A 15,044-nucleotide genomic window follows, 5' to 3' on the forward strand; every position below is an offset into this window, starting at 1 on the left:
TTAAAAGGCGTAATAAACTCTCTATTATTAAGTTTTAATTAATATTATTTCACGATAATAGCACAGAAATTAACGAAGTTATTGAGAAAAGTCACTGTTCGTGACTTTGGGGTTTGTATGGGAGCTATATGATATAGTGGTCCGATCCAGCTGAGATATACAACCCCTGCAGTATATACAAGCCTACGTGCAAAAAATCAGCTCTGTAGCTCTTACGGTCTAGGAGGAGTTTGCGTTGATCCAGACGGATGGACGGACATGGCAATTTGAACTCGTCTCGTCGTGCTGATCAAGAATATATATACTTTGTATGGTCGGAGATGCTTCGTTCTATGCGTTGCACACTTCTGAGCAAAATTAATATACCCTTTTTGCAAGGGTATAAAAACAAAATCTACGCGTGTAATAAGCCAGCACACGTTCCCAATTTGGAGGTTTCGTCCGGATGGACGGACTTGGCTAGATCGACTCAGTTGTTGATCCTGATTAAGAATATATGTAGGTATATACTTTATGGGGTCGGAATTGCCTGTTACATACATTTTGCAGATTAATTCTGTATAAAAACTTCTCAGTGTTTATATCGATTTTTTCTGTGTTGGTCAGTGGCAATGAAAGTGTTTTGGCAAATTTCCCCAAGGTTGTTTTTCTCATGTCAAATTCAACCAGCATACAAATGCAGGCATAATTTCAAAAAGTGGTTTTGACAGGTAGATGATCAGAACCAAGATAGTTGATGACAGTTGTGGTGGTAAAACTTTCGAAGAAGTTTGTAAGAAAATGAAGTAAGGAAGTCGTCTCACCGCCTTAAGTATACATACCATGCACCAGTAAAACAAATATACTTTAAACTGATAATAACAATTTTTTATACCCTTGCAGAGGGTATTATAAAATTGATCAGATGTTTGTAACGCACAGAAGGAGACGTTTCCGACCCCATAAAGTATATATATTCTTGATCAGCATGAGAAGCTGAATTGATATAGCCATGTCCGTCTGTCCATCTGTCCGTCCGTCTGTGCGTATGCGTTTGACTCAGCCGTCTTAAGAGCTATCGTGCTGAAATTTTTTTCGGGGGTTTTTATTACCCGGCAAAAATAAAGTATGAAAACCATCAGGATCGGACCACTATATCATATAGCTCTAGAAGAACTAGGAGAAACATTTTCATACAAATCGAGTATGCTATGAAATTTACATATGTGATTGAATTGGATATAAAACATGAGATCCCAAAATTTCAATCCGATCGGATTAAAAGAACACAAGTTACATTCAATATAAATCGGCTCTGCTGCCGGCAGCGCTGCTTGCTGTCTACTACGTCTCTCGTCATCAACAGAGTACATGCATACACACACAGACGCAACGCTACATAAAGTGTATGTGTATGCGTGCGTTGCCTTGCTTTGGGAATGAGGGAAGAAGAAGAACAAATTGTAAAATAGAGAGTAAAATTGTTTTGTTTGTATATTGATGAATTGAGTTGCAGAAAACAAATTTTGAACAGAGGACGGACGTGTTTTTTTTGCGCTTATCAATTTTTATTTTTTTCTCGCGATTAAATACTTTTACAAATTTCTTAAATTCATTATCGGTTTAATTAATAATAATTTCAACATCCGAATTTTATTTTCATTTCGCGAATTCTTGCTGTCGCTTTTGTTTAAATTTAAATAAAATCAAAACTTACAACAATACTTGCATTAGCGGTGTTGTTGTTTTGCTTATCTCTTTTGCGTTTGTGTCTTTACCGTTTTAACTAACTCTCGCGCTCTTGCGTACAAATTGTTGTTGCATGTGTTCAATTTGACGCGCTCTCCCGCTCTTTCCTATTCTTGATTGATTTGCGCTCTCGTCTTTTGCCTACCCGCGACTCTGTGATACGTGTTTTTGTTTTTGTGCTTTCATCTCTTTTTATTCTCTAGTTGTGAAGGCTTACTCTGCACATTAACCCTTGTGTCAGAACTGGTCAGTATATTCTTATACACAGAATTTTATACACAGAATTTTAACATGAAAAATTATTATTACCAAGGACTACAAGGGTATATAAACTTCGGCATAGCCGATGTTAGCTTCTTTGATTTTTTTTTTTTCTTTGATGTTAAAATTTTATTTGTGATGTCTCAGCTTCTGACAGCTTTTACAACGTTTTTGAGCTTTATAAATTGAGACATGTTACCGAGCAATAAATGTCCATCGTCTGTCCAGGTCCAGGTCATGGTGGAGAATTGATTTTCGCACTTACCATTCTGCTCCTGTAATGCGACGAAGCGCTTTGTTCTGCATGGTTTGAACCTTGTTTACAGTAGTTGTGTCTGCAGAGCCCCAAATAGCGTGCTGGACCCTCTGAGCGCCCAAATATGTGGCATTGCTGGCAGTCGGAATTGTTTCATTGATAAATGTTAGTGCACGGCAGGTTAGTCTTCTGAGGGCAAATGTGGTTTGAATTGACCTGATGGTATTTATAGAAATGCACCATCATTTGGTCCAAACATGGAAGTCGTGTAGATATGTTTAAAGGGGAAATGGATGACGACACTGAAGATGCCGAGGTAGTTTACGGAGAGTTAGTACTCTGATCTGTCTGCCGAGTTCGCTTGTTCTAGTAATGAAGTAAGTCATCTCGGCGACTAAAGTATACCATTGCACCAGTAAAACAAATATATTTTATTTGTTTGTTTTATATTATAATAACAAATGCATTTAAGTATTAAAATAAAATTATGTTCAAAAATTTCACTAGCATAACTGAGTATCAAATTTCATTTTTGAAATCATCTTGTTCCGATTCCAGTCTTGTGACATCATGTGTAATTCAAGGCAGTCATCTTGGCCCTCTGCTTTTACACTGTTCATTCAAAATCTTTCATCAATCATTATTCATTCGCGTGTGCTTATGTATGCTGACGATATCAGGCTTTGTCTCATTTATGGAGAAATACATTCATTTGGTCGGTTTCAAACTGATTTTTGAAACTAGGAGTCCAAGTGCCAGTTTAATCCATTAAATCTTAACACTACCAAATGTAAGATTATGACCTTTTATCGTAACTCTCCTCAACTGGTCACTTATTTTCTAAACAATAGTCCTATGGAACGTCTAAATAGCATGACTGATTTGGGCGTACTCATCGACCATAAGTTCACTTTTAACATCAATTTTTCCATCACTGTCGCAAAAGCCATGGGTGTTCTCGGTATCACTTAAATATACTATACTTAAATATACTAAAGTTCTTTTTACTTTGCTTGACCGTCCTATCTTAGAGTATGGATCGTGTATTTGGTCCCATGAGTCGCATCAAACTAGAGTAAAATCCGTTCAAAAGCAGTTCTTGTACCACGGGGGCTCCGTGATTGATGCTAAAATATTCGACTGCGTCCTTTGTACGATGTCGACATTGCTGGTACTTGCATTTCCCCATAGTACGGCACCGTAAGTCCAGATGGGTTTCGGTACGGAGTTGTATAGAAGGACTTTATACTGCAGACGTAGAGGGGACCGAGCATTGATGATCCAATGTAAGCTACTCGCTTTCAGTTTAAGCTGTGATTTTTTCGCAGAGGCTTGTATTGGGTATTTGGATCCTCTGAGGATTGCCGTGTCATCGGCAAAAGTGGCAAAAGTGGACGTTGTAAGTCCTAAACTCGTTGGTAAGACTGCAGTGTACAGCAGGTAGAGCAATGGGCCGAGTACACTGCCTTGAGGTACACCAGCTTTCATTTCAAAATCAGCCGAAACGGAACCATTACATCTTACAGCGAATTTCCTATTGTAAAGGTAAGATTTCATGAGTTTGTGGGTGTACTGTGGGAATTTTTGCTGGATTTTGAACGAACGTCGAAAAAGACAACCTTCGTTCGAATGCTGTTCGTATTTCGGATGTTATGCGATTGACTTGTTCAATTGTCCCATGTTTTTCGAGGAAGACGAACTGGTGTGAAAGGATTGTGTTCTCCGATGCCAGAAATAAGTTTAGTCGGATCTGCAGGAGCTTTTCAAAAAGCTTCGAAAGACATGGCAGCAAACTAATTGGCCTATAGGATGATGGCTGGGTTTTGTCCTTTCCCAATTTAGGAATCATCACAATAGTGAACCTTTTCCATGCTCTTGGGAAGTAGCCAATTCTTATCATAGTGTTGAACAGTTTGCGATGTATTGTATGGCAATGATAATTAGTTCTAGGATCATTTTCGGTGTGATTAGGTCATTGCCATGGGCTTTTTTTCAGCTTTAGGTGGTTTTTAATAACTGCAGTGATCTCATCCGATAGGAGTTTCGAGTACTCACTATCCGTTAATGTGCTCGTAGGGGGAAGTAGAAATGAGTTTGATGCTGGATTCGGCTGGAAAACCCATTTTAAGATGTGTGGCAAATACGGATGCCCTCTCTTCGTCACTGCGAGCCCATCCACCGTTTGGACCACTTATCGGTGAAACTGTCTCTGTAGGAGCGCTTAAAGTTGGGTGGGCTTTCCACAGAGGATGTTTAGTGCTGGTTGGACTGAGCTTTTCCATGTATTTTCTTTGAGCCCAGGTTTCCTTTTGTTTGGCGATTGGTATGCCTTAGGCCGAGTTTTGCTGCTGGTGAGCGAGTAATCTGCCATTCTTTTCTTAGACGTCGTTTTTCCGTTACTAGTTGTTCTATCCGCCGGTTCGTAGGCCTGTCAACAGGTTAAGTGTAAGTAGAGACATGTGGAGTAGATACTCTTGCTGCAGCACATGTCAATGCCCTTTCAATAATGTTTTCTTAAGTTTGAACAAATCAATTTTAATAAATAGAACAGACGAAGTATGGAAAATCATGTAGCTTAGGAATATGTGTCTGAATACAGTTCGGATACCTACCAGGCCATACAATTTCCTAGATCTCAAATAAAATTGTTTTAGTGAGGTGAAATTGAGAACTGTTCTTGCTGGAATCGTTACTGGCAAGTCCCTCTTTCAACAAATTACACATTCAAATGCAGCTTATGCAAATAAAGTGCAGAGTGGTGGGGGTATTAATGCTGTTGAACTCCTATTGAAGGAGAAGTCCAAAATTTGTAAGGAAAGTTAATATTTAGAAATTTGAATCCATAATTCGTGTTTACGAAATAGAATCATCAAATTATCTTTAGTTGTCTTGTATCGTTTTCTAAAGTTTTTTTTTAGTTTTAGTTTTTTTAGTAAAGTATGGCCCTTAGACGAAGCCTAGAAAACTTGGCTTCTGCTATGCCAAGTGAAAATGCACTGGTATGAGTAATTTGCAATGATATGGCATCGGTAATTACCAAGAAAATTCGTAACGCCATGAGAAATTTAAACATCACTGGAGTTCGTGCGGAATCCACTGATGAACCTCAATTAGAGTGGGACTTTCCACCACCCTCAGTTGCTCCGCGAAGAAGTCTCGAAAGTAGTGTTAGAACTCGACCATTTCTTATTCGGAGTAGTCCAAATGCAATTGACCAAGAGATAGTACCAGAACGACCCGATCGAGTATCTAGTATAATTTTTAACTGGCATACACGATTCACAGGGTCCTCCAAAGATATAACTGTAAATTGTTTAACAACGCAAAGTTTGAATGAAGACTTTAACTTGCTTTATAAATTCGCTAATCTGCTCTTCTCGGGACCAGCTCTAACATTTTTCTGGCGATGTCATCGAACCTCGAACGAAATAAACTGGTTCGATCTATGCATTCGTTTAAGAGATAGGCATAAAGACTAAAGAACAGACAGAGACATTATGGATGCAACGAGAATTTTGATGAATTTCTCGATTCTATGTTGGCTATTACAGATGCTTTGCGAGAACCTTTAAACGATTCAGAATTCATAGCTGAAGTGCGAAACAATTTAAAACCCGATTTGTTTCATGAAATTTTGCATGTAGAGACCCCAAACCTAGCTGCCTTACGTAGGGAATGTTATAAGCATTAAGAATTTTTCCGCTGCTTTCGGTCAAAACAGCTAACGCGAACCAGTAGTTAAACAGCTAGATCACGAAACAGATGACCCTATTGATGTGTGCGCATTGCGTGCACCAGGGAAAATAAAATGCTGTAATTGTGACGAATTAGGACATGGTTATCAGAACTGTTTCCACCACCGTCGCATATTTTGTTATGGGTGTAAGCTAGTAGATGTTTTTTTTTTTTTTTTTTTTTTTTTTTTTTTAAATGGGGGGGAAAGCATTGAAAGCCGAAGTGTGGGACTTGGTATCGACCTTGGTTAGTGGTCACCGCACCGCACTAAAACCTACCCTATGCTCCGTATCCCTCTCGCGGAACCAACGCCTAAGTACTACTTCACGAGGGGGAGATGGCACGTATGCCTCGTCTAGAGTTTACCTAGAACTGAAGTTTTGGTTACGCTGACGTTCAGCGCGACGCAAGGATTGCATGATGACTGCTGCCATGTGGCTAACAGCTAGCCAATTGTTTTGCGAGCTAAGTAGGATATCCATAAAGTCGTTGACTATAAATGGCCTCGCAATGCCTAGGCTTAGCTCTTCCCGTTCAGCAGAATATCTAGGACAGACAAACAGGACGTGTTCTGCGTCTTCTATATTCCCCGCACAGTGTGTGCAAAAGGGATCCGTCTCATGTTTAAACCTATGCAAGTAGGATTTAAAGCATCCATGTCCCGTCAGTAACTGTGTCAGATAGAAGTCAGTCTGGCCATGTTTGCGATTAAGCCATGGCCGAACGTCGGGGAGAAGGCGCCTTGTCCAGCTCCCATGGTTTGAGTCACGCCATCTGCGTTGCCAGTTAGTCAGAGTCGTCTCTCTTCTAACTGGCGGCGGATCTCTATTTCTAGCCTCGTTAGCCAAGAGGTCTAGTGGGGCCATATCAGACAGCACTAAGGCGGCATCTTCGGAGACTGTCCTAAACGCGCATATGGTCCTGAGCGCGCATGTTCGGTACGACGATCTGCAGTCCCGGCTGTAGGTGGGGGATGACATCGCTGGTGCCCATATGGAGGCGGCATATAGGATGATGGACCTTACCACTGTCGAGATGAGCCATCTGCTCCGTTGCTTGGGGCCGCCGACGTTAGCCATAAGCCGAGTTATAGCTGACGTGGCCTTCGCAGCTTTATCTGCGGTATACTGCAGGTGGGCTTTGAATGTTAGCCTATGGTCCATCATGACTCCAAGGTATTTAATGGCAGGCTTTGATGTTATTGAGCATCCGGCGACTTCGATCCTGGCTGTTTCCACTTTTTTCCTGCTGCTTCTGAGCACGGCCTCGGTTTTGTGTGCGGCTATGGATAGTGAGTTTGCCTCCATCCATTCCAGAATCCTGAATACTGCTGCATTGGTGTTTTCTTCCGCTTGCTGGATATCCTTGGCCACAGTGACGATGGCGATGTCGTCCGCGAATCCCACTATGCGAGTGTCAGTTGGCATGTCCAATCGCAGGACAGTGTCATACATGACATTCCACAATGTTGGCCCGATCACTGATCCTTAGGGTACTCCGCCTGTGATGGTGTGTTTCCGTGGACCAGCTGCTGTGTCGTAGAGTAGCACCCGATCCCGGAAATAGCTGCATATCAGGTTAATGATGTACTCAGATATGTTTAATCGCTCTAGGGACGCGATAATGGAGTCCCAGCTGGCCGAATTAAAAGCATTCCGTACATCCAACGTTGATATAAGGCAGTATTTTTTGTTGCCGCCTTTCCAGCGTTGCCCTTCGATGGCTTTAGCGGCTATCTCTACCACCGAACTGATGGCGTTGATAGTGCTGCGTTTCCTCCTGAATCCGAACTGCCAGTCCGACAGTCCATGACGTTGCTCCAGTTCCTTCTCCAGTCTGTTGCAAATGAATAGCTTTCGAATAGCTTTCTGCTCTCTGACGTGACGGTCGTGTTTTTGCATAGCTCCTGAGTTTTTATTAATATTTATTGTTTTTTCTCAATTTTTAATTGTGCTTAGTTTGTTTACACTTCCGCTGGTGTTGTTCGCTTGACTCCCTTGTGTTTTATTTCCATAATTCGCCAAATTAATCAGTTAAAACAGTTTTTTTCTTTTTCGTGATTAGTGTTTGGTGCATTTACATATTTTTTTTTCTTTTTCTTTCGTCATTGCTTCTGCAGTTGCTCCCCTCATCGCCCCCATCATACCATCAGTGCTAGTGGCTTTGTTGTTCTCTCTGCTTTGTGCTTGTGCTTAGCTTCTCTCCCGCGTAATCACTTTTGTAAGGCCGCCTCTCAAAGCTCGGCTTATAACTGTTCTTGCACTCTCTGTTGTGCTGTGCACTCTAGCTGTCTCTTTGTTTTATTTGTAATTATTGATTATTTTATCAATAATTATCTTTGTGCTGTGAATTTAATTTTTCTATATATTCTTATATATATATAATTTTTTTGCCTTTCTTTCGGCTTTTCAATGGCTTGTTGTCTACCTAATTGCAAACATTCTGATCGTTTTGATGATCAGTACAGAGCAATATCTTGTTGGCTCTGCGATAATCTTATTCACTTAAAATGTGCTGGCCTCAATGGCCGCGACTACGACAAATTTTCTGGTTTGTCTGTTTCTAAGCCTGAGCTTGGCTTAATGCGCTGGACTTGCCCATCTTGTGCTAGCCAGCAGCTTGATTTTAGCCGTATGTATAGGGATCTTCGTTTAAGGTTTCTTTCTTTAAACAAACTGGCCAAACAGCTGTCAAACGAGTGTGACTCTAGCGTTCAATTATTGTCGCAATTCAAATTTGTTCCACCTTCTGAGAAATTGCACAAGAAATGTACCCTTGAGTTGCCTCGTAAGCAGTCGCCAGCTCTCTCTATTACTTCCTCTCCGAGTTTACTTTCGCCTACACCATCTTCTTGTCCCTCTTTATGCTCTTCTTTTCAGATTGAAGTACCCATTACAAGCCCTGGTGTACCTCAATCTATCCCTCACGGGAACTCTGATCAATCACAGGATCATGCCGGCTCTCAATCACTTGCGGATCCCAATGCTCCTCCGCCTCCACTAACTGTAGTGCCTCATCGCAAACAATTATTTATTTCTAGGCTTGCTCCAGATACTTCTGAGTCGTCTGTGGCAGCTTACATTGGTAATATTTGCCCTGCTAAGGTTTTAATTCAAAAGTTTAAGTTTTCTAGGCCTCGCGAAATCTCCTCTTTTAAAATTACAGTACCAAATGAGTACTTCTCAGCTATGGTTGACCCTAATTTTTGGCCAGAGGGCCTAGTTGTACACGAGTTTGCGCCCAATAAGCGCTCTCGTCCGTTGCCTGTCCACCTTCCTACTTTATCTTCTGCTTCAAAAAACTAATAACGTCTAGTCTTTGCATTCATTATCAAAATGTAAGAGGACTTCTTACCAAGCTGTCGAACCTTTTCTGTGATAGCCAAACCTTTTCGGCTGACATATTAGCTTTCTCTGAAACTTGGCTTAACTCCTCTGTTTTAGATAATGAAATTCTTTCTAATAATTTTATTTCTTATAGGCTTGATCGTGTTGGTCGTCGTGGCGGTGGAGTACTCATTGCTGTAAACTCGAATCTGTCTTCAAGTGTGGTGCCGATTGATCTCCCCTTAGGTGTTGAGTTTATTTGCGTCGAAGTTACATGTTCTAACTTTAGCCTATATATCTCTTGTTCATATATTCCTCCAGCTTCTGATATCATGATCTACGTGCACCATGCTGATGCTTTACGAACTATTTTTGGTCGTCTTAAAGATCGTGATGTTCTTATAGTTTTAGGTGATTTTAACTTGCCTAATATTTCTTGGCTTGTTGATGATAATCTATCTTTCTTAATTCCTTCATCTCAACATGTTTTTCTTGATAGCCTACTTGAATGTCCACTATATCAGTTGAATTCTTTCCTTAACTGTTCTAAAAGAATCCTAGATCTTGTTTTTGTCTCTGATCCCACTGTTAGTGCTGTATCGCAAACACAGCCACTAGTGAAACCTGAAGATCCTTATCATCCTACCATTGAAGTTACTATTTCTTACAATTCCGTTACTAATTTATTTAAAAACATTTCAAATTCTCGTCGTAGATGTTTTCGTAAAACAAATTTCAATCTTCTTAACAGCCTTATTTTCTCTTTTGATTGGTCGTTTCTATTTGAGTGCTGCGATATAGATTGTGCAGTGAAGTTTTTCTATTCTGCTCTTAATTCTCTAATTCATAAATGCGTTCCTTATGTGAATGTCTCTACCGTCTCCAGCTCGCCAGTCTGGTTCACACGTAGGCTCTCTAATCTTCGCAACATTAAATCGAGATATTTTAAAAGATTTAAAAAAACTGGTTCGCGACTTGACTATGCAAATTATTGTATAGCTAAATCTCAATTTTGTCTTTTAAATACTCAATGCTACAACAATTATCTCGTTCGCTGTAAGGCTGAATTTTATAATAACCCCAAAAGATTTTACAACTTTGTCAATTCCAAAAGACGCTCTAATGTCCTACCTTCCACCTTCAGACTTAACGATCAGTCTGCTAATAATGATTTAGATATTGCAGATCTGTTTGCTAAATTTTTTCAGTCGACATATTCTACTACTGCTTCGGATCCCACACCCTATCCCTTTTCAATCCCACATTTAAATTGTATGTTTTTTCCCAGTATTACTGAAGACTGTATTCTCTCTAGCTTGTCATCTATGAAGTCTTCCTTCGTTCCCGGGCCTGATGATATACCTAGTTGCATCCTTAAAATGTGTTCGATTTCCCTATCTAAGCCTTTAGCTCGGTTATTCTTTATATCGAGTGAGACTTGTAGATTTCCTGATATTTGGAAGGAGTCATTTATTATTCCGCTTTTTAAAAAGGGTTGCAAATCGGATGTTTCCAACTACCGTGGCATTGCCAAACTTTCGGCAATACCTAAACTGTTTGAGAAAATTATTACGTCTTCCCTTCAACATCTATCCAGATCCACTATTTCTCCTTGCCAGCATGGTTTCATGAAAGGTCGTTCGTCGCTTACCAACCTTTTAGAATTGACTACCCTAGTACACCATGGCTTCCGTAAAAAGTGTCAAACTGATGTTATTTATACTGACTTCAGTAAGGCTTTTGATACGGTTGATCATTCTTTGCTTCTCGCGAAACTTAACATCATGGGTTTTTCACCAAAATAATTGGGTTGGTTAAAGTCGTATCTTATTGGCAGAACCCAAAAGGTTTATTTTCGTTCCTTGATATCTAAAACTGTTCGAGTTACGTCAGGTGTACGCCAAGGCAGTCATCTGGGCCCACTATTATTTACATTGTTTATAAATGATTTGCCTTTGGCCTTGGCTCATTCACGCGTGCTCATGTTTGCGGATGACGTCAAGATTTGTTATTCCTATAATGATCCTTCTTTCCAACAGTACTTGCAATCAGATCTCGATGCGTTCTGTGATTGGTGCCACGTTAATAAATTACACCTTAATGCCTCTAAGTGTTCTTTTATGACTTTCAGTCGTTTGTCTCCGCTCCTAGCTCATTACTCTATTAAGTCTGTTCTGTTAGATTGTGTTCCATCATTCAAAGACTTAGGCGTTATTTTTGACCCTAAACTTTCATTTAATGTTCATATTTCTTCAATTGTCAACAGAGCTAGCAGCCTTCTCGGCTTCATTAAACGTTGGGCCAAAGAATTTGATGATCCCTATGTAACAAAGGTTTTATACACTTCGTTAGTTCGCCCTACTCTAGAATATTGCTCGCCAGTGTGGAACCCGCAATATGATGTTCACCAGCGTAGTATTGAATCGGTACAGAAGCAATTCCTTAAGTTTGCGCTACGCGGTCTAAATTGGGACCCGGGTCTTCGCCTACCTTCTTATTCTGACAGACTTCTTCTTATTAATCTTCCTTCACTTTATAACCGTAGGCTTGTTTTTGGCATTCTCTTTCTCCATAAAGTAGTCAACGGCGAAGTCATTTCTACGAATTTACTAGATACGCTGTATTTTTGTGTTCCCTCACGTTGGACCAGAAACTTTTTTCCTATTCACCTTAGTAGATGTCTGACTAACTACTCTCTTCACGAACCTCTTCGTGTTCTTTGCCAATCTTTTAACAACCTTTCTCACCTTATCTCTCCTCATCTTTCTGTCACTTCTCTTCGCGCTATACTTTTTAATCATCTACAGCGAAACCAATGAAAATATTCTGGACTTGGATTGGCTGCAACTCATCCCTGGCCACATTGGCTGTGAATCGGGGCATAGCTGGCACCTTGTGCAAATAAAACACCTCCACCGGGCTGGGGATGTTTAGTTGTATATAAAGCTAAGCTACCTTCTTCATTTAATTACTATCTGTCTTTAGCTTAAGCTTTTTCGTCGACTGCTGTGTTAGTTGACGTAAATAAATAAATAAATAAATAATTGACTTGGAAGTGGAGAATTAAAAAAAAAAAAAAAAAAAAAAAAAAAAAAATGATGCGCTCAAAAAGTTTCCCAATCACATCAAGCATACACAGGGGTCTGTATGCAGATGGGTCATCTATTTTATCACCAACCTTTGTAGCTTCCACCTCGTAGGGAACTCCCGTTGCAGCATGCATGTGTTGAAAAGTTCCACAAACGTCGACGCGTGTTTGCAAACTAGCAGTTTGATTACAAGAGCCGGGACCCCGTCCGGGCCCGGGGCCTTATGTACGTTTATCCTCTTCCCTGCTTCCACGACTTCACCAACATCTGTGAATATCGGTGCACATGGTGTTCCGCTCGCTGCTAAGTTCCTCGTCGGCCTTGAAGGGAATAGCGTTGCTACAATGTGACCCAACTTGGTTGGATCCGTTGGCATTATGCGCCTGGCGAGTTTGCCCATAACTAGTTTATAGGCAGTCCCATGTGGCTGCGCATCTGCATCTGCGCACAGCTTCTTCCAGCAGTCCGCTTTACTTCTCTTGATCTCCATATTTAGGTTGGCTCTTTTCCGCTTGTAGTCTGCAAGCAGCTCCGGAAACGTGGGCATTCTGCGGGCACGTTGCTGTCGTCGTCTGGCCTGATGACATTGCCTCCTGGCATCCGCAATCCTGGCATTCCACCAATGTACTGGCTTACATTTGTTGAGTCCATGCCGTTTGCGTATCATGGCTGCATCACATGCTCTGCGAAGAATGTCGCTCATGTGGTTGGCCTGGGTGTCCGCGTCCGTGCTGCTGCTATTTGTCACTTGTGTCATCATGGTGAATAACGCTTCTTGGCTCAGCGTGCTTGGGGCCCAGCTGTAGAACGTCGTTGGTGTGTGTGCAGGTGGACAACTCTTGATAGAGCACACAATGGCGAAGTGGTCGCTGTGCGTGTAGATATCCGAAACTGCCCACTGCGCGCTGCGGGCTAGGCAGGGGCTAGCAAACGTGAGGTCGATCACGGAGCCTCTGCCAGCCTTATTGTAGGTGTGAGTGTTGCCTACGTTGAGCAGACTGATGTTGAGTGTGGCAAAAGCGTCCAGCAGGGCCCTGCCCCTTCTAGTGGTCCTTTGGCTAACCCATTCCGTTGCCCATGCATTGAAGTCGCCGGCTATGATGGTTGGCGTGTGGGTTCTGGCGTCCTCCACTAATCCATCCAGTATGCTGCAGAATTCGTCGATGTGTTTGCTCGGTGGTATGTAGCAGCTGTAGACATATACTCCATTGTACCTCGCCCTTACATATCCGTCCGCGCTGTGCTGATTCTCTAGCTGTGTCCTGCTGTTGCTCCAAATTGCCGCGCCATAACGGTGGTTTTGCGTCCAGCTGTGGTCCTGTATATGGGAATATGGCTCGCACAAGATTGAGAAATCTACTTTCAGGTCCCGCACAGTTTGTTTTAAGAGGTCCTGTGCCGACCTGCAGTGGTTTAGATTAAGCTGTAGAAACTTAATCCTTCCTATTACTGCCAGCCTCTACAAACAACGGGCAAGCTCTGCTGAGCGTGTTGTGCGCCGTATTGCTCCGCTTATGTCGTGTGCAAAGTATGCACGCTGCCTTCTGGTCACACTGCTTTGAAGCGTGGTCCTTGCTACCGCAGTTGAAGCATAGCTTGGATGCGTCGTGCTTGCTTCTGCACCGAGCTGCTGTGTGCCCAAAGTCCAGACACTTGTAGCACCGTCTCGGCTCAGTCTTCAGGCGTACTCGGCATATGCACATGCCTACTCGTATTTTGCCCGCCTGCAGCAGCTTGTTCGCCAGATTCGGGTTCACCATCATTGTTGCGGTCTGTGTACCGCTGTACGCTTTCCGCATCTTTGGGTGACATTCTGCCGGCAAATCCTCGTCGATCAGTTCCAGGACGGCGAGCAGAAGATCATCTGCAGTGTGGAATTCTGCGAGATCCTTTATTTCTACCATGGCCTTATCGCTGATCGCCTTGACTTCAGCGGTGTCTCCAAGTGCCTGTTTCACTGCCTGCTGCAGTTTAACAGTTGCGTCGTCCGCTGGCTTGGTCAACTGTAGGAGTAGTTCCCCAGGTGCTGTGCGTCGAACCGCACATACATTCTCCTTGAACTGCTGGATTCCGGCGTCTGTGTGGACTGACTTCAGTACCATCGCGTAATTGGCTGGGTCTTTACACTTCACCATGATGACGTCTGGCCTCTTCTTTTTAATGGGTTATATATATGTTATATATATACCAAGACCGGGTTCCTTTGATAAAAAAATAGTATATCCAAGATGAACACGTCAGTGTCCATGCATAGTCGTTTTTAGAATGATTCTTTATTCCAAATTATTATTTTGCTTAAGCTAAGTTTACATACATATTCTTATGCTGCGACTTATGCGACAGCTACAAAAGAGAGGGAGAGTGTCAGTACATACATACATATTGTTGGAGCGCTTGCATCAAAGTGCTTGGTCAGCGTTCACACGCTGGCCTGGCTCTAGCTCATGTTACGCTTGTGCATACATTGCTTATGTGAATATATGTATGTGCATATACAAATGTACATACATATATGATCATGCTTAGCTGTAGATTTATGTGAATATGTTTATGTACATACATCAATGTATATATATAAACATATTCAAGTGCACAATTATATTTTAGTGCGTATATGTTTAATTGTTTATACTTGCAACAGAGTGTTAC

The 15,044-nt window shown here is 41.7% G+C and overlaps 1 protein-coding gene across 1 annotated transcript; it reads right to left on the reverse strand.

The window, feature by feature from the left end:
- Positions 1 to 7,467: 7,467 nt before the first annotated feature.
- Positions 7,468 to 14,497, reverse strand: LOC137574995 (uncharacterized). Its single transcript, XM_068287408.1, has 3 exons — positions 13,863 to 14,497; positions 12,752 to 13,798; positions 7,468 to 7,816 (listed from the first exon to the last, which is right to left on the reverse strand). Exons 1-3 carry the CDS (start codon positions 14,495 to 14,497, stop codon positions 7,468 to 7,470), a joined length of 2,031 nt encoding a protein of 676 aa, XP_068143509.1.
- Positions 14,498 to 15,044: the final 547 nt, after the last annotated feature.

Source organism: Drosophila tropicalis, unplaced genomic scaffold, assembly GCF_018151085.1.
Source record: "Drosophila tropicalis isolate 14030-0801.00 unplaced genomic scaffold, ASM1815108v1 contig_527, whole genome shotgun sequence".
Taxonomy (NCBI): domain Eukaryota; kingdom Metazoa; phylum Arthropoda; class Insecta; order Diptera; family Drosophilidae; genus Drosophila; species Drosophila tropicalis.

What these genes read in the sequence shown, in the direction of transcription:
- LOC137574995 (XM_068287408.1), bottom strand. Translation starts at nt 14,497, where the DNA reads ATGGTACTGAAGTCAGTCCACACAGACGCCGGAATCCAGCAGTTCAAG. An exon ending in CTCAGCAGAGCTTGCCCGTT is followed by an intron (nt 13,799 to 13,862) that starts GTTTGTAGAGGC and finishes AAACCACTGCAG; the next exon opens with GTCGGCACAGGACCTCTTAA. An exon ending in ATGCCAACGGATCCAACCAA is followed by an intron (nt 7,817 to 12,751) that starts GTTGGGTCACAT and finishes CATTTGCAACAG; the next exon opens with ACTGGAGAAGGAACTGGAGC.